Here is a 19,287-nt window from a genome sequence, read left to right as displayed (position 1 = left end):
TGTGGTGCGCGTGGAGACACGGGCGCTTTCCGGCGAGGTCCAAACGGGAGGAAGAAGAGGAATAAAACGCCCCACCGAGCGAGGAGCCCTTCCGCCCCCACGCCCGCCTGCCTGCCTCCCTCAATCCATCCATCCATCCATCCATCCGCCCCACCGACTCCACAAGCCGCGTAGGCGCCGACCAAACGTAGCCTTCAGGCGGTGAACATGGCCTTTTCACGCGCCGACTAGACTCCGAGGCGGGATAGACATGTTGCCGCTTTCCTCCTTCCTCCACCTGCTCCTTTTCCTCCTCCTGCGGACCTCCTCCTCCCCCGCCTCGGCCGACAGGCGCTTCGGTGAGTCGGTTCGGCTCGTTCGGCTCGTTCGGAGCCACTTAGTGTGGTTCTGACGGGTTCCATTTTAGCATTCGCACACGTCCAATCAATTTATCAACGTAGAAAAAGAAGAAAAATGAACGTCCTAGTGCAAAACGAACACACAAACGATGATTATTAAAAGAGCACGGTAGCGAGAGCTTCCATTGCAACCAACGAGTCTTTAATTAGTCCTCATTACAGTAAACACTGAAAAAGGCCGTCGTGCGTCACACACCTTGTTTTATTTTTTAACTATAATCATATTTCACATGTTAATAAGTCCGAAAATACACGTATCATCATATTTCACATGTTAATAAGTCCAAAAATACACATTTACTCCTCAAATGTGTGTATTTCAGCAATGTACGACAACGTAAGTACATTTAGCACTTAAGCTAGCAAGTTTCCACACAAACATTTGGATTCGATACACGTTGTAGACTTAAAATCAATAGAAAAATAGGAACATGAATGAATTAATCTATACATTTCTAGATACAAATGTTTAACTAATGGAATAAAACCTAATAATGCAATTTGTCAGAACAGTCTCGAAGCTAGCAAGACACAATCACATGCCCCACTCAAACATAAATCTAATTGTCCTCATATACATATAAATTAAGTCCAAAATAAATGACAATATCCTATTTCAATACCATTTAATGCGTTCAATTTGGCTCTATTAATATGTCACTACATTTATAATAAGGGTGTGCTAAATGCTACTTATGAAGTCATGATTACACAGAACGTGATTAATCGTAATTTATCCTAGTTAAATAGTTTAACTGCTTATTAAGTCATTATCTCTAGTAAAAAAATGGAGGCTGTGTGCCGTAAGTCAGTCTTAATATTAATTAGCACAGTTAATTTTGTGGCGCGTTTACTTTCATTTTGTGAGTTAGCATAGATGAACATTAATGTGACTGTACTACTTTTGAATTCATTTTTAAACCGAATGCGCTGACTCATACTTCATCTCACAGTCAATTATTTTAACTCCATTTTATCTCATTTAATTTCATTTTATCTTTATTTCTGTCGACCCTCCAACTTCAAATGTATCTGGAGTCTTTCGCCATTAGTGCCAGCCAATGAGCTTTACATATTTAAAATAAGTGTGCTAATTTCTAATTCTGATCCATCCAGAATGCGATTAATCGGAATTAATTTCACATTTTTTTTCAACCCGTGGTTATTTCAGGTTGTCTGTTTGAGGCCGAACTGTGCACGCCGTTGGAGTTGTGCGTCAACGGTAAGATGCCGTCCTTCCGATCGAGTCCAATTCCGAGTGCAATGCGTCGTCTCATTACTTTTATCCCTTTTTTAGATGGGATGTTCGGAAGGTGCCGCTCCGCTCCCGTCCAGGACGCTTACTCGTACGACGTCACCCTGCCCGTCGTCCAACACTTTAGACTGCTGCTGGACAAGATGGCCGCCGCGGGTAAACCCACACGCACGCAAAGTGGAAATGTATTTTTTGTCTCTTTCAATGCGATTGGAAATGATGGGCGTCCAATCATTTACCTGTTGAAAATTAAATTGAAGCTCTTTAAACGAGTTTATGGCTAGTGGACGTCCAATCCATTTGAAATGGAAAGGCTGACAGGAAATTCGTTCATTCATTATATAAATAATTCTCTCAAGCCATTTGCATTCTGTATTGTGAGGATAGACGATGGCACCCTCTAGTGGACGTACGTGTTAGCTGCACTTTGTATTGTTTGATCATGCAAACACATTTATAGTACCACATAATAAAATGTTATATGAACGTATATGTATAAAAAAATTAAACATTTGAATAATATTAATATTGCTACTAAAAATGTCCATTTTGCCTACTTTATCTACCGTAACTGTAAAAAAAATGGTAATAATGATAATAAAAATAATCACATTATTTGTTCAGTGATAATAAATAAATAAAAACATAACAATCACTAAATAAAATAACATAAAGCTCAGTTTCTTCCACACGAGGAAAACATGACCAAAACTTGGCATGTTGGATTAAGTGGCACTTCCTGTTCTCCGCCATGATAAAATTTGGAGGTGTGTGCGCAGGTTTGACGTGGGAGGACGACACCAGCCAGCACATCCTGGCCAAAGAACTTTCCAAAGTCAGAAGGATTCCTCAGCAGCGCTCGCCCTCAAACGCCCGGTAAGAAATACAACATGAGAGATGAGAATGTGCACGGTCCATCAACGGCGCGTGGTGACAGGCCAGGGGCAGCCCCGGTGGAGGCGGAGCTCAGCAGGAACCTGCAGGCCTATCTGCGGCGCGTCGGACTCCTCCCGAAGGTGGGCGGGGCTGAATATTTCCAATCCCGTTAGAACTTTAAACTGTATTTTTGCGTTTTGTTTGTCAAATTGTTCTTCTAAATTCCATCCAGCCCGGCCCCTCCGTCCCCGAGACGTCTCCGTCCTTCAAAGTCCAGCGGAAGCCGTCGGCCGACGAATTGCGGGTCCTGCTGGGCTACCTGAGACTCGCGCTTAGACCGGTCTCGGCCCCCGGGAGCTCCCGGTCCAGACCCGACGCCCCGGGACCTCCCGCCAAGGACCCTCTTACGTCGGTGGACGGTAAATGCATGTTAAATGTAAAGCGTTGTACCCAGAAAAAAACCATGCAAACTCCACACATTGAGGACCCACCTGGGATCCAACCCTCGACCCCTGAAGTGTGAGGCCACCTCATTTGAATAGCATTCGGATCATATAAAAGGGTTATTTCAGCACATTGCAAGATGGCGCGAATGCCGCGTGCTGCCACGCAGTGGACGGGAGTGGAAGCGCGGCCAGCTATTTGACAACAAAGCCTTAAAACATTTCCTGTCTCTGTTTCTGCCCAATCAGAAAAGTTCATCCAGAAGGTGCTGAGGAACATGGGCCGGCAGCACCTGGACGTGGAGCGCCTGACGCCTCACGACGTGGACCAGCTGTCCGATTTCATCGTGGACGCCCTGCAAGTGGTGGATAAAAACGGGCACGGGGTCCGAGCCCGGGACTCGGAAGGCGGGGAAGAAGAAGGAGGAAGGAAGGAGGATGGGGACGGGGACACGGAGACCAGCTCTCCTCATCCGCCTGCAGGTGACGCTGTAATAAAAGTGTGATACTTAAAAATTCAGATCATTGTCGCTTGGTTTGAACTGACGGGAAGGTTGCCCCTACCAACATGGCCGACCTGAAGCCATGTTGTTTTCAAAGCTCAGTTTATCTTTAGGAGGCCTCGAATCCATTCCGTTTTTTCTGCCAACAGGCGTCCAGTCACTGACCAACGATGACAAAGTGAAGGAAAAGGTACGCCGTCTGATATTCTTCAATGATCATGTCCCAACTTATAGAAAATATGCAAATACAGGTGTGTTTTGTTTCAATTATAAAAAGAAAATAACCTTTTCTATTTTCCTTTTCATTTTTTTAATTAAAAATAGCAAACAAAATCAATTAAACAAAAATATTTAAAAAATATATATGCTCTCTTAATCTTAAAATAACTAACCAAGTAAGTAATAAAGAAAGTATAAATATAGACTTTCTTTTTGTAATTAGAAAAAGGGAAACAACCATTATTAGTAAGCCCTTTCCTATTTTGATTTTATTTGAATTTTCTTTTAATTTATTAAAAAAGCACCGAAAATATGAACAAATATAATACATGAATACGTCAAAAGCAAAAAAAAAATATAACATTTATTTCAGTACAAACAAAAATATAAAAAATATATATTTTATGAGAATGTTGTCTTAATCTTAAAAAAAACTAACCAAAAACCATATGCATTTTATTTTTCTCCATTTAAAAAAAATGAATGTTATAAAATAATGATAATAAATAATAAATAAATACTAACACCAAGATTTTTACCGCTACTTTAGGCTGGCGATGAAAACGTATTTGGCAAACTGCTGAGTTACCTGGACCAAAAAGCCTCAGGCTCCTCCTCCACGCCACCGCCGGCGCCGCCCCCCCATGACGGACGCCAAGACCCGGAGAACGTGTCGCTGCAGAAGAAGGACGCGGCGCAGTCGTTGGAGGAGGTCTCGGCGGTGGCGGCCTGGCTGAGGGAGACGGGACCCCCAGCGCCCCCTCGGCCCCCCGCCGTCGTGGCCAAATACCAGCACGCGGGTCGGAAGGCGCCCGAGGAACTGCAGCTGGACGTCAAGGCCGGCGGGAAGGCGGCGGCGGCGGCCGACGACGACGTCTTCGGATACGTCATCACCGACACCGAGTGAGTACCAGTCGCCGCCCAAAGACAAAAATCATACAAACATTAAAATAGTCATTGTTAAAATTGGCAAATCTGTCCTTAAAACATCATAATTAAGGGCATTTTTGGAAAGCAATTCTATTGGGGCAATTTCAAAATAAAAGACCAGAAGCGTATTTCCGTTTTGGGGATGTTTGGATTGTTTTCGTATCTTGGAACAAAGGCTTGCTTTTCCCAACCTGAATATTTGGGTCATAAAAGACGTGCTGCCGTATTGGCCACGCCCCCTAAGATGGCCCGCCCTCTTGTTGTCCTCAGCGTTCTTCCGACGGACCAAGGTCTGCACTTGATGGAGGTTTTGGCCGGCTTGGCGCGAATCCGGATCACCGACATCGCCGAGTTGTCGTACGTTCGTTCCATTGTTTCCTTCGTGGAAAAAAATATGGAATATGGTAACGTTGAACAATTGGAGTCATTGCACCCTTTTTTTTGTTTCAGGGTGGTGGGCCCGGCCGTCACCTTCAAGGTCAGCCCCAACCGGCAAAACGTCACCACGGCGGATGTGGCTCGAGTGGCTGGTAAGTACTTCTTTTGTTTTTATTTTGCTTGAGTCCAAAGTAAAAGAATTAGTGTCACTAAACTGGATCCAAGATGGAGGCTATATTCCAAATGTCCAACTTTCGTCCTAGTTATGCAGAAAATGTGGAGCCAAAATGGCATTATTTTTCGTATTCCAGGTCCAACTAAGGGATAGTAATCCCTCAATTATCGCGGTTTCACTACATCGCGTTTTTTTCCCTGGGGGAATTTTTTTTTATAAGTTCATAAAAATGGGAAAATCCACGCTGAAACTCACACGCAAAAGCCACTCCCCTTTCCTACGCTTGCTACTAGAACTCAGCACCCAAGTAAAAATAATAATAATAAAAAAAAATAATAATAAAATAAAATAAAAAAAATACATTTAAAATATATATTTTTTAAATCTATTTATTTTATTTTATTATTATTATTATTATTTTTTATTATTATTTATATATATATATATATATATATATATATATATATACATTTTTTAAAAATTAATTTTATTTTTAAATAGGGGTGACCCTACTTTGCGTTTTTTTTCGTTTATCACGGCCATGTCTGCTCTACATTAACCGCAATAATCGAGGGATTACTGTACACACATTAAAAATAAAAGTGAGTGAGTGTCTTGCAACCCCTGGGGTCAAAGTTCACAGCCAGCCTGCGTTAAGACGGGAGTCGTCGCGCGCCGCCGTCATCTCGGCACAAAGCCACCGGGGTCGCTGACCTTTTGTTTATTACGCAAGGGGGAGGCCGGGGGTCCAAGTGCAACGGGGCGTCGCGGCCGTGAGAACGGGCACTCGCAAAGGGGGCGGAGGTCAGAGGTCGCGATAGCCGGCACTTCAATAAGGACCTTAGCTAGCTGGCTAATGATGATGAAAATATTTGAGTTTGATTTATTTAATAAAGGGACAATACATATTGATGATATGGAAATGTATTAAATTATAGCTGAAAGCTCATTTCCATCTTTAGTCCCTTGAAGATAAAATATCCTCATTTTTTGCGGGTATTGTTCCCGTTGCAGAGGCGGAAAAAACGACGCTGGAGAAGGAAGCCGAACTCAGCATTTTGGAGGCCGGAGTCGCCGACGTAAGTTGTTTTTTCTCTTCATATCGATACGGAGCGTGATTACCATTTGCAAAACCGATATTCCCGTGACGTTCCCGCCGACTCTCGCCGTTTCAAACTCGACCTGCGTCGCCATCAAACGGGGTTCCAAAAACTAAGCGAAGCCATGTATTTTTGCAACGCGTCGATACTCCGAGGAATTCGCCGGGAAGAGACCAGGGAGGACGGCACCCCCGCGCGCACTAAAACGCGTCCTTGAAACCCGCAATTGGCCGCAGGTGCTCCGACCTCAGCTGCGTTTATCCGACCGCCAACGTTGCAAAAAAGATTGCTTGATTTTATTTTTAGGAACATTATTTTTCGCTCCGGGCCAAAAAAAACGACGGGGAAAAAAAAGAGATAATTGGGTTGAGATGGCAATAGCGATGGTAAGTTTTATCTCGCTTTTTTTTTTAAAACTCATTGACCGATAGCGGAAGCGGATCTGCCATAAAAATCAACTCTTTTTAAAGCGCCTTTTGCTACATCTTTAGTGTTATTTCGTCCATAGAGGTCCAATCCGGGAGAGGCCAATGAATGAGCGGAGGTTCGAAATGGATCGGACGTCTACAAACGTTAATGGCCCTCAAATAGTAGCATATAAAAGCCTATTATTGTGACTCCGCCCCTGATTTAGACTGTGATTGCGCAATCTTCTTTCATTTTATCATCCTGCTAGCTCCTAATTCTGTCTGTCAATCAAAATGCGTTTTTATTTTCCAGCCAATTGGCGTTAAGCTCTCAATTTTCATGGCGGGAGGCAGGGTGCGAGTAAAAAAAAAAGGGAAAAAAAAGAAAGTAAAAAGGCCGCATAATTATTCATGATTAGCTGCACCCCAGCGGTCCTGACTAGCGTCATCGCCATGGCGACCGACCCGCTGCTGCCCCCGCCCCATCCAAGTTCACTCTTTTAACCCCTTCCCTGCCATTCCAAATGATGGCATTTCGTCGCCATCGACGACGATAGACGTCCAATCGCTTTGTAGAGCTTTTCATAGGTCGCCTGGGTTTATTATGAATTTCAAACTTTGCCATTTCTTTGCAAAGGTCACTTTTTTTTTAGGTGGATTCGGCAATGTTTCCAAAAAAAAAGATTTTTAAATTCTATATTAAAGTAATAATTTATTGACTGCCATTGGCGTCCATTTTGACAGAAGGAGCCAATGAACGTTTTTTATTCTTAACATTAACCCTTAAAAGGCAATCGTTTCAACTTATGGGCTATTCCTCATCACTACAAAAAATACAAAGAAAGTGGTTTTTTAAAGTTTTTTAAAGTTTTGTAACCCTTTTTTGTAAGTTCGGCGTTCGCCTCGCGCCAAAGATCGGCCATTTGTTAAAGGGGATGTCTGGCGGCGGGTTGTTTGGTAGCGTATGAGTTAACGGAATGACAAGTTGGTGGACCGCCGTGCTAGCGTCAACGTATTACTTTGAGCAAAGTGAAAAATGGACGCCGCGTGGGGCTCGGGGGAGGCGGCGTGGGGGTCGAGGGGAGAATTAGCGACATCTCGCGCCTCGAGTGGCTGCCTGACACCTCCAGCTGTCGCAAAGGGGGCGGGCGGGCACAAAGGGAGGTGCGGGGGTGCTGTCTTTGGCTTTGAGGTGAGGGGAGGGGAGGGAGGAGGGGCTCAGCTCACTTGAATAGAAAGATAAAGGCAAGAGTCGGAGACGCAAACACTCCAAGAAAGAGCTCGTCGTCGTCGTCATCTGCTCCGGGCGCCGTTGACGCTCGTCCGTCTACGTCGGGAGACGCGCCATTTTCTTTTGCTTCCAACTCGTTCATTTGCATATTCATCATCCCCAATATTTCATTTTGGAGAAACTCGGTGAACTCCGCCATTGACCACGATATATTCATCTCGCTAATACCTAATACAGTCATCCCTCGATTATCACTTATGGTGAATTCACTACTTTTCAATTTTTTCCCCACTATTTATTATTTTAAAAAAAATAATTTCTTTTTTAAAAGTTCATAAAAATGTGAAAATCCAGAAGCCACTTTTGCGACTATGACTCAGCACTAAAGAAAAAAAAATTACAATAGGTCTGACCCTACTTTGCAATTTTTCGATTATCTGGTCCACATTAACCGTGATATTCGAGGGATTACTGTATATTTTATAGGCTTATTATTAACTTATTTGGCTGCCATTAGCGGTTATACTCAAATTGTACGTACAAACACTCACCTCAGAAACTTTTGCTGTGAATTTAAATGAGTTAATTGGACATAGATTGGACGTTTGTTACTGTCAGTGGCAGAAAAATATCATTTTTAGAATGATCAGATTTTGTTCCCAGGTACCATTCAAGAATTTAAAATTGCTATCAATTATTGATTTAATAGGGTTAACTGTGGCCCTCCAAATAAAAAAAAAACGTGAAAAAGATTCCGAATTCCTTAGAACAATGCTAAATATATATTTTTTATGGTTATTGTGCTTAACGTCTTTTTCCTTCTAGTTATGAATTTATCGTCATAAAATGCGTAAATTCCCGCCCTTCGTCAAAACACATTAAGGAAGTGAAGAAACAGAATCTTGCGTTCAAACGTGTCAGGACATTTTCAAATTTATAATTTTTTATTCCCGCACCGTTGACAATCATTTTGCACGGAACGCGCTCGTCTTTGTCATCGCCCTCCTGTCGACAACATGTGGAGTCGTCGCCATGGCGACCGGGGAGGGGAGACCGACGACATGTGCGGGAGACGGGCGGGCGACCAGCGGGCCGAGGGCGGGGCTACCCATAAAAGGGGGATGTGTGTGTGTGTGCACTCCGCTGGCCAAGAAAGACTCGCTGGCTGGCTGGCTGGCTCGCTTGCGCTTCGTCCTCCACGCCTCGCCATCCCTGGAAAAATGACTTTTTTTGCCGGAACGCGCCGGAAAACGAGGATGAGGACCGTGAGGTGGGTGCTTTCCGTCGCCCTCTTCGTCGCTTCGTGGCCGCGTCTTGGTAAATAGCCGTTCCATCTCGGCGCGACGTGCAGGCGTACCAAAAAAGTTGATTGGGAAAGTGGAAATCATCATTTTTCTGGGAGCATTTTTATGCCGTCGTTTTAGGCCAAAGCGCGGTTGAAATATGACGTCACATTTGAAACGGGACAATTCCATCAGCGTGGCGTTCTCATTCAAAAACACTTGCGTCCGACAAAAGTTGACACTTTAACAAGTAACGTCATAAAAAAATGTCATAAAGCTTTATTTTTTTAAAGCTTTATGACATTTTTTTTCTTCATTTTTTAGGATTTAGGTGTTCAATTTTCCAATTTTCTTGGTGATAAATTCTCCGTTGCAACGTTCAAGCCTTCAGATCATTCTTATTCCAAATGATGTTTAAAGTTTCAAAATAAAAGCGTACAATTTAAATGTGCTTCAAATGAATACCTATTTTGACCAATTGAACCTTTAACAGTTTTGGCCACTCCAATTCTAAATGTAGTTAAAAGTTTCAAAATAAAAGCATGAATGGGGGAATTTTGTTCAATTTTTTGTTTTTTAATTTTTGGACCAATTGAACTCTTCTAATTTCAAACTCTTCATCTATTTTGGCTAAAAGTGTCAAAATAAAAGACAAGATGCGCAACCATGTGACATTTGAACCAAATGACAACACCCTAAATGTGTTTATCATTGGTAGATAGATGTCCAATCCATTTGAAGCATCTGCCAACCCTTCTATTTCAAATGGATTGGACGTCTGTCGCTGTCAATGGCAGCCAATGAGTCAACCAGGAAACTGGTGCCAGCAGATGGACAATGGAGGATGGGGGCCACTCGTCTTTTTCCTTTTATTTTACCCATCCTTCGCGCGCTCCTCGTTTCATTCGGAGAACAAATGCGTTTTATTTTGGCGGAGAAGAGAAGGCAAGGGAAGCTAGTTTTTTTGAGGGGGGGACGTTTCTCAGCATCCAGATGGCGCTCCCAATCCAACGTGGAAGAATTGTTCTGCCATTTTTTTTCTTAAAGAGTCTCCGCGGAATGATTGACACGCACGTCTGATTGACAGCCAGCTTAACAGCTGCCGGGCTTCCCGTGCATTGAGCGCTTTGCCCCCCTCACCCCCAAAATTCTTTTCATCTACAGTGAATAGGAGGCGATGGACCTCCAATTCATTTTGACAGAATAGATTGGACGCCCATCGCTGTCAATGGCGCTCAAACTCGTTCATATTATTTGTCGTTTTTTTTAGCTGGCGATGTTTTGATATCGGCCGATTTATAAAAAAATAAAAAAAAAAAAAAATTTAAAAAAATTAAAAAAAATAAAACAATAAATAAATTTAAAAAAATGGTCTAAATGACATGAAATTGTAATACCATTGAACATAACAATAATAATATTATTTAAAAATATTTCAAATAATTGTTATCACGACTTGGTCAGACATTGGCAGCGCTGAACGTCCAATCTATTTGAAGTGGGAAGATTGGCGGCAAGTGGACAAATGTTTGTACTGTGCCACCCTCCCGCTTCAATTGGATTGGACGTCTACTAGCGAGGAAGTCGTTGGGTCGATTTTTGGAACTCATTGGCCGCCCTAGCCGCCCCATCCATTCAAAGGGCGAGAGTCGGCGTCCTATCCGTTGGTGTGGCGCTCCGTCTTGACCTTTTGGTTTTCTCTCCCGTCTCCCTGTCTTTCCAGGGCAAGGAGATCTTGGCCATCCCGGGCAAATACAGCCAGGCCGAGTCCACCAAGTTCCTGGCCCTGACCGTGGCGTCCGTCTCGTGCATGGCCGGCGTGTTGCTGGCGTCCAGCGTGGTCTACTGCCTCCGACACCGCTCGCACCACAAACTCAAGGAAAAGCTCAGCAACCTGGGAGCGGACGCCGGACAGGACGCCACCGCCGCCTACCAGGTGAGCGCCAGCTGATTGGACAGCTACGGTTGTTGTTGGAAGAGTGAAATATATCAAAGTGACCGCTGTGCCGTCCGTGGCTAACGCTAAGCTAACCGGTCCGCACAGGAGCTCTGCCGTCAGCGAATGTCGGGCAAACCCCCCGCGGAGCGTCCGGAGCCCGGCTCGTCCCGCATCAACAGCGTGTCGTCGCAATTCAGCGACGGCGGCGGTGGCGGCGGGGGCGGGGCTTCGGCCGTCAGCCCGTCAACCCGCGGAAGCCTGTCGTCCTGGAGCGAGGAGCCCGCTCAGCCCAGCATGGACATCTCCACCGGCCACATGATCTTGGTAAGTTAGTGGCTTTTCTACTTTTTGGGGGGGTGAAGGGGCGGGGCCAGTTGCCTTCATAGTTTTGTCATAAACAGCCAGCATTATAACTCTATTTTTTTATTGATTTATATATTTGACTAGTTCGCCCTGTGAAGCAGGTGTACTTTGATTGTTTTTTTATTCATTGATATACTTTTTTGGAACATTTATTGAGCAATTATGCAACTTTAAACCCTTTGTCTCATTCCAATGACACTTTTCTAATATCAAAGTATTGCGTTTTAACTTTCAGCAAATGTATTAATAATAAAAAGAGCAGTTAGTCATCCAAATTTAAACCCTATGTCATTCCACTACTATTTCTTCAAATTTTCAAAATAAAAGCATGACATTTCAATTTCCATTTTTTTTACCAAATCCAAAATGTCTTGAAATTCCAAAATAAACATCTTACATTCATTTTTCTAGGCAATTTCCATACACTCTTAAAAACATTTTTTGACCAGTTTGAAGTATTCCAACAGTTCATCTCATCCCAATTCCAAACTGTATTCCAAATTTCAAAATAAAAGAATTTGCGCGGAGATAGCTGTCATTTCCATCTGACAGTAAACATTATTTAGTTATTTCGCCTCCCCCAAAAATGCAAAAGTACCTTAACTTGACCAAATGTATCTGCTAACCCGTCGCAAATGCAAGTGGCGACCGCTCACCCGCCCGGGCACGCTTGACCCGCGCAAGATGGCGCCGCAGCTGGCCAAGCGCAAACAAAAAAATGTGAAAAGACCAGGGGGCTAATCTGTGCCCGCCGACTATAATCTCTAAGACTCGCCTGGGCGGCAACAAAGGACAAGATAATGTGCTTTATGGAGAGAGTCCGCTAATCCTCTTAAAACACAGGCGGAGAGGATGTGGGGGGGGGGGGCGTTGGCCAAGGGACGGAGGGACAGGGCGGGTCGGCGGGGGTCACATGAGAGCCGGTCATACCACATTAAAATAAAATAAACTGCTCGAGATGAAAAAGCAGTGGAAGTCCTCCATAAATCAAAGTGGGCGCCGCCTCGCAAAATCAAAGGCCACCATTAGCGCTCATACACGCCCCAAAACATTTGGATAAAAAAATGGACTTGGGTGTCATTTTACCACAACCACATATGTGTCATTGTGTGTACTTTACTTACTACAAGCTTTATTTACTGCTTGTTTGGAACCAAAAGACAATTCTTGCGCTATTCAAAAAATTCTCTTTTGAAAAATGGGTGTTTATCAAATAAAAGATTGGGTTTACACACTTAGAGAAGGTTAAGAAATGTATCTATTAGGACCCGACAGCCGTTTCTGGCCACCATAAAAAAAATTCAACTCTCTACATTGCACGGTTTGGACAAACGTTGCGAGAGAATCTTAACATACACACTCACACACCCATAAATCAAGCTTTATAAGGATTATAGACAAGTGGATGTACATTTACTTGTCTGTACAATGCAAAAATAGCTATATCTACATGGGGATCAGCTCTCGTCGGGTTTCCTTCCAGATGCTTTGATGGTTTGTGTTATTAGCTCGAAGACCCCGCCCCCCCATTGCCTACTCCCCCCTCCCCCACAAGGGGTTTTATTGAGTGTTTACGCGACACATGGTGATCTCAGCACCTCCTGATTGGATTGCGGTAATCCCTTTAGGCCGCCGCAAAACCCTATTACTCTGGCATTAGAGCGGCTGTGGGCGGGCGTGGCTTGACGGGACGCTGGTGGATGCCGCGAGGTGTGTCACGTTGTCCCAATAGGGAGGGGGGGGCGGTCGTGTGGTCATCGGGAAGGAAACCGAGGGCCGCCTTTAACCGTAGACGCTCCAAAATAAAGAGCTTAGACCTCCGTGACCTTTGACCTTGTAGACACCACATCTGTTTCCCTTCAGGATCAAAATAATAATAAAAATGCTACCCAGCATTTTGTCATCCTATTTGACTTGATGTCATAATGAACGTGTTGAATTGTAAAAAAAAAAATAGAGACGACCCGTGTGCAAATGAATGAATTGTCTTTCCTGGCAGTCGTACATGGAAGACCACCTGAAGAACAAGAACCGCCTGGAGAAGGAGTGGGAGGCCTTGTGCGCGTACCAGGCCGAGCCCAACGCGTGCACGGCGGGCCTGAAGGACGGCAACGCCAAGAAGAACCGATCGCCCGCCGTGGTGGCCTGTAAGACAACAACAACAAAAATCCATTATTTAACCCATTGAGATTTGACGTCTATTACGGCGACCATTTAAGCCGATTCCACAATTTTCCTTGCAGACGATCATTCCCGCATCACATTGCGACTGGAAAACAGTCAAGGCAACTCGGACTACATCAATGCCAGCCCTATTGTAAGTACAGTCTATAAACTCTATGCAGTAATCCCTCAATTATCGCAAATTCACTAATTCACATTTTTTTCTGCTATTATTATTATTTTAATTATATATGTATACATACCGTATTTTCACGACTTTTCTCCAAAATAGACAGGGCGCCTTATAATCCAGTGTGCTTTATATATGGAAAAAAATTAAAATGTGTCATTCATTGAGGGTGCGCCTTATAATGCGGTGCGCCTTATAGTCGTGAAAATACTGTATATTTATATACAGTCGTACCTCTACTTACGGAATTAATTGTTTCCAAGACTTTTTTCATAGCTTGAAAATTTCGTAAGTAGAGTTGTACTTTATATGTAAATTCTCAAATTCATTCCACAGGCCTCACGCAACTACCAACTAAACCCTTTAAATTGGTCAAAGTGTCCCAATTTTCTATGAAAAATGAACACACAAAATGAGAGAAAATCATTTCAAAGGGAATCATTTATTAATGTCTTAAAATAAATAAAGCATATGAAAATGTGCCCTGCGCCGCTAAATATTTCTGAGAGTTGTTGTATGTTAAGTGTCGAAATGACAAAAAAAGCACACATTTTCATGTATTTGGACTTTTAAATTCAGAGTATGGCTCTGAAAGAATAACATTTAAAAATAGGAATTGTTTCCGGCCCCTGTGCTACATGAAGCTGTGCTAAAGGGAATTTCACCCAAAGATGAACCAATATTAATCCATTTTTAAGGCAGATTGGGTTATAAGGCACACTGAACTTTTGAGAAAATGGAATATACTATAGTTGTGCGCAAAATACGGTACATGATGATTACCCCAGACAACTATCACGAGTGTTTCTAGCTAGCAAATTGACTACGATGCTACACATTGCAATATTACTCACCTGGACCGCCGGCCGCCATTTGCAGATGGACCACGACCCTCGAAACCCCGCCTACATCGTCACGCAAGGACCGCTGCCGTCCACCGTGGCTGACTTCTGGCAGGTGAAGCCTCGCTCCGACGGGGACCCCGAAAGACGGGAGGGACGGCGCCCCCTTGACGACGTTCATTTTTTTTCCAGATGGTTTGGGAGAACGGCTGCGTGGTGATCGTCATGCTAACGCCGTTGGTGGAGAACGGCGTCAAACAGTGCTACCACTACTGGCCCGACGAGGGCTCCAATCTCTACCACGTTTACGAGGTGCGTAGAGGTCACGGGGGAGCGTCAAAATGGCGAGCGGTCGGTCCAGTGAGACTTTTTGGCGGCGTCGCAGGTCAATCTGGTGTCGGAGCACGTCTGGTGCGACGACTTCCTGGTGCGGAGCTTCTACCTGAAGAACATGCAGACCAACGAAACCCGCACCGTCACGCAGTTCCACTTCCTGACGTGGCTCAACCAGAACGTCCCCGAGACCAGTCGCACTCTCCTGGACTTTCGCAGGTAGGGAACCGCGCACCCACGGAAAGGCCGGAAAGTTGAGAATTTGCGTGTTCCAACCAAAATGGCCACCTTCTCGTATTGGGGTTAACGAATGAACCAATTGAAACTGCTTTAGAAGGCTGGATTTTCCAAGCTTACGGATCCTTCTTAGAGCCAAAATGGCCGACTTTGACAGTATTTTTGAGACTTTTTGCTGGTGTGGTCACACCGCGCCAATGTTCTCTCTAAGATGCGCGCATGTGCAATTGCGCACTACTCTCGCCTTCTCTGCGCACAGCAAATCATATGGAGCGCACGAAATAAAATCCCTTTTTTATTATTATTTTTATTTATTTAATTAATTTATTTATTTTAGCTGTGAGGCCGACGCGCGAACCACTCATTCGCTGGGCCGCCCATTCATAGATATTAATCATTACGTTCTATTATTACTAAATCATTTATATGTAGTAGACATGTGATACTGGTGGTGTGTGCCCATAGCGAGCAATGATGATGTTGCTCACACCGGTACTCAGTGTGCTCAGGGAGGTTGTCTTTCTGCCCAGACAAACAAAAAATTTGAGGGAACATTGCACCGCGGAACTTGTAACGCCACATTTTGTTGCTAACGCTATGCCCCTCGCCAAATACTCTTTTGTGCTTCACGTGTCCAAAAACTGAAGCCGAACAAAATCCGCCCAACGTCAAAACAATTGACTTTTTTCCTCCGAATACGAACACAACGACCACTCTCGCGATTACACGAGGCCATGCCGAAAGCAAAATGGTTGTCACGGTTACCGCGAGCGACTCCCCTTCCCGTCCAAATCATGCCCCCACCCTCCTTGTTAGCGGCTAACTAGCGGTTGCCAGTGTCATTTTTGTGATGTTGCAGCTAGTAATATGAGCCCAGTTGCATAGTCACAAAAGTGATCATTGGAGACTGCCATTATACAACTGAGGGGGCCGTACGGACCCCCCCACCCCGACCTCACCGACACCTAACCTTCCTCCAGCCCGGAAACTAACCCCGCCTCCATAGTCACCCCCGCGACTTTACCAACTTAATTCTCCCCGCCGAGCTAAGACGAGCATGCGCCATCATTTTTCCGCCATCCTCGTGCTTGGCCACACCCACACGTGACCCCGCCCCCTTCACGCTCTCTGTCAACGGCACGCGGAATCGGACGTGGCGCTCGGCCGCTCCCTTCCGCCTCTGACGCGTCGATTCGGCACGCCCGCCGCCGAGTCGCGGTCCCGCGTTTAGCCTGCCGGCTGTTTCCATGGCAACGTGACTTTTGACTGCGGCGAGCGCCGGCCGGAAGCGCGCGGGGGCGAGAGACGCAACCCCCCCTGGGACCCCCACCCGCCTGCAAACGCGCGCCACTTTTACGCAGGCATTTTCTCGAAAGCGGGCGCTCTTTTCCTATTTAAAACAAAGATCAATTCAGGAATAACAAAGATTATTTCTTTTAGAATTTTTTTTTCAAATTTAGATTTTTTTCCTCCCTATTTTTATATCATTAGGCATTTTTCAATTTCTCCTATTCATTCAATGTAAATTCAGGTATTAAGGCATTAGTTCATTTTTTCGTAAAAACTGATCCATTATTTCAAGAGTGTCAGACTCGGGTTGGTTCGCGGGCCGCTTTAACGTCACTTAATTTCACGTGGGCCGGACCATTTTAGATATAATATTTAGATTTTTTTAATAAATGGATTAAAAGAACTGGATTAAAAGCCCTGAATATTCAGTTTTTTTTATAGATCTAAAACCATGTTTATGAGCTTTTTTTATATATATATATTTAGATTTTACAAAATGATTTTTAAACTAAAAAAACTGAAAAAAATGATGAAAAAATTACAATTATTGATTCAAAAGGGGGAAATCAGGAAATGTAATGTACATCTATACTCTTCATTTTAATTTGATCCTAAAACAGAAAGTCGGCACTCATGATTGACTTTCCTGGGCCACACAAAATGATGCGGCGGGCCCGATTTGGCCCCCGGGCCGCCACTTTGACACGTGCATTATTTAATATTAAAGTTAGGGCGCGCCTTCTTATGTTTTTTGTTTTTGCAGGAAGGTCAACAAGTGCTACCGCGGACGCGCCTGTCCCATCATTGTTCACTGCAGGTGAGTAGTACCACCAAGTCTGCAGTGATGGCTATAGACGTCCAAATTCATGAAATCACGGTTTTGTGTTGCGCAGCGACGGCGCCGGCCGCAGCGGGACGTACGTCCTGGTCGACATGGTCCTCAACAAGATGGCCAAAGGTGAGCGTCAAAGGCCTTCCTCCCATTTTTCGATTATCGCAGCCATGTCTGGTCTATATTACCCACGATATTCGAGGGATTACTGTAACATCTTCCACTATTGTCTTTTATTTTGAAGGGGCTAAGGAGATCGACATCGCGGCCACTTTGGAGCACCTGCGAGACCAACGTCCCGGGATGGTCAACACCAAGGTGAATGAATCCCTTATGTACATTAAAAAATGAATCAAAATATATGTGGTTTTTAGCTTTTTTTAAAGAAAAAGTTAAGAATAATTTTTATAAACAAGTGAATTGGATTGGATAACTTTATTCATCCCGTATTCGGGAAATTTCGTGGTCACAGTAGCAAGAGGGTGTGAATACAGACACAGAAAAATACATATTAGACATGAATAGATAGGTCATAAGTAAGTTAATAAATAAATGAATAAATATATAAATAAATAAGCGTGTTGCTGAAATATATATATATATACATACATCTATATATATGTATATGTACATGTATGTATATATATATGTATATGTGTATATATATGTATATATATGTATATATATATATATATATATATATATATATATATGTGTATATATATATGTATATATATGTGAATATATATGTATGTATGTGTGTGTATATGTATATATATATACATACATATATATACATATATATATATACATATATATACATATATATATATATATATACATATATATATATATATATATATATATATATATATATATATAAGCACACATACATACATATAGATGTACATGCATGCATATGGTAGGTCTTAACACAGCCATTTTTTGTTAAAGAGCCTGACAGCTGAATATTTATTGCTAAATGAGTCTCTATTGCTCACACGGACTCATTAAATGGAATGTTAGGAATATTTACGATCAAGAGGGTCCATTTTTTTGTCTCCCATAAAATATGGCCTTTCAAAATAATTGTGGAACGCCATTGGTTGACCTCGTCCCTGTCGTCTTCAGGATCAGTTCGAGTTCGCGTTGACGACGGTGGCCGAAGAAGTCAACGCCATCCTCAAATCGCTTCCTCAGTAGGGCGGAGTCACCACCGGGCCGGCGACCAATCTTCCCCCTCTTCCCCGTCATCCATCCGGATCTTGCGCTGAATCAAGCGCGAGCGCCTTTGACGGCGACGCCCGTCCGACCCGGCCCGGCAGGATCGGACGTCCGCCGCCGTCGATGGCGGCCGATGAGTTTGTAGTGCTTCGCCCCTTTTGACGCCGTTTCCCATTCCAGTGCATGATAGCCGTAAAAACGGAGGTTGTGAGTCAAGATAAATGGAGATGTTTCCGTATGTAGCATTTATTAGCTATCCTTTTTTTTCGATTGCTCTTATTTTGAAAGGATCACTTGTGCTCCGGACTGTTCTGACTTGACATCCCATCGTAGCTGTACCGTTTTTGCCATGGAAAGCTGAGGTAAGCCTGTTTTGGATGCTGCTATTAACTGTCACTTGTTTATATTTTGTCGTATTAGCCATTAGTCATCAAGTTAGCTTAAAACTTAGTTGAGTGCTTGTTTGTGCATGGCCAATCATCGCGCTGTCAGTCATCACTCGGGCGGAAAAGAACGAGAGGTACGGAAAGGTCTAACGGTGGATTTTAAAGCGCAAACGAGTTGGAGAATTTGTGTTTAAAAAACGACCGGGCCACTTTAGCACATTGTACAGAAAAGCAAAAGAAGCTATTTTGTTCTATCGGTGTCAATAAAGTTGTTTCGTAAATGTCAAATG

General features: G+C 43.7%; 1 protein-coding gene across 1 annotated transcript; it reads left to right on the top strand.

The window, feature by feature from the left end:
• The first annotated feature begins 6 nt into the window (after nt 1-6).
• Nucleotides 7-19,285, top strand: slco5a1b (solute carrier organic anion transporter family member 5A1b). The gene is made up of 23 exons (XM_077615471.1): nt 7-338; nt 1,570-1,620; nt 1,696-1,809; nt 2,433-2,529; nt 2,591-2,669; nt 2,762-2,948; nt 3,222-3,455; nt 3,625-3,665; nt 4,245-4,597; nt 4,895-4,981; nt 5,075-5,154; nt 6,192-6,256; nt 10,922-11,134; nt 11,243-11,461; nt 13,500-13,647; nt 13,744-13,817; nt 14,733-14,810; nt 14,888-15,007; nt 15,081-15,247; nt 17,319-17,372; nt 17,449-17,513; nt 17,632-17,705; nt 18,519-19,285. Exons 1-23 carry the CDS (start codon nt 251-253, stop codon nt 18,588-18,590), a joined length of 2,760 nt encoding a protein of 919 aa, XP_077471597.1. The 5' UTR covers nt 7-250; the 3' UTR covers nt 18,591-19,285.
• The last annotated feature ends 2 nt before the right edge of the window (nt 19,286-19,287 follow it).

This window comes from Stigmatopora argus, chromosome 12, assembly GCF_051989625.1.
Source record: "Stigmatopora argus isolate UIUO_Sarg chromosome 12, RoL_Sarg_1.0, whole genome shotgun sequence".
In the NCBI taxonomy this organism is placed as follows: domain Eukaryota; kingdom Metazoa; phylum Chordata; class Actinopteri; order Syngnathiformes; family Syngnathidae; genus Stigmatopora; species Stigmatopora argus.
The sequence above is the reverse complement of the archived record's forward strand: the minus strand, read 5'-3'. Positions and strand labels throughout refer to the sequence as shown.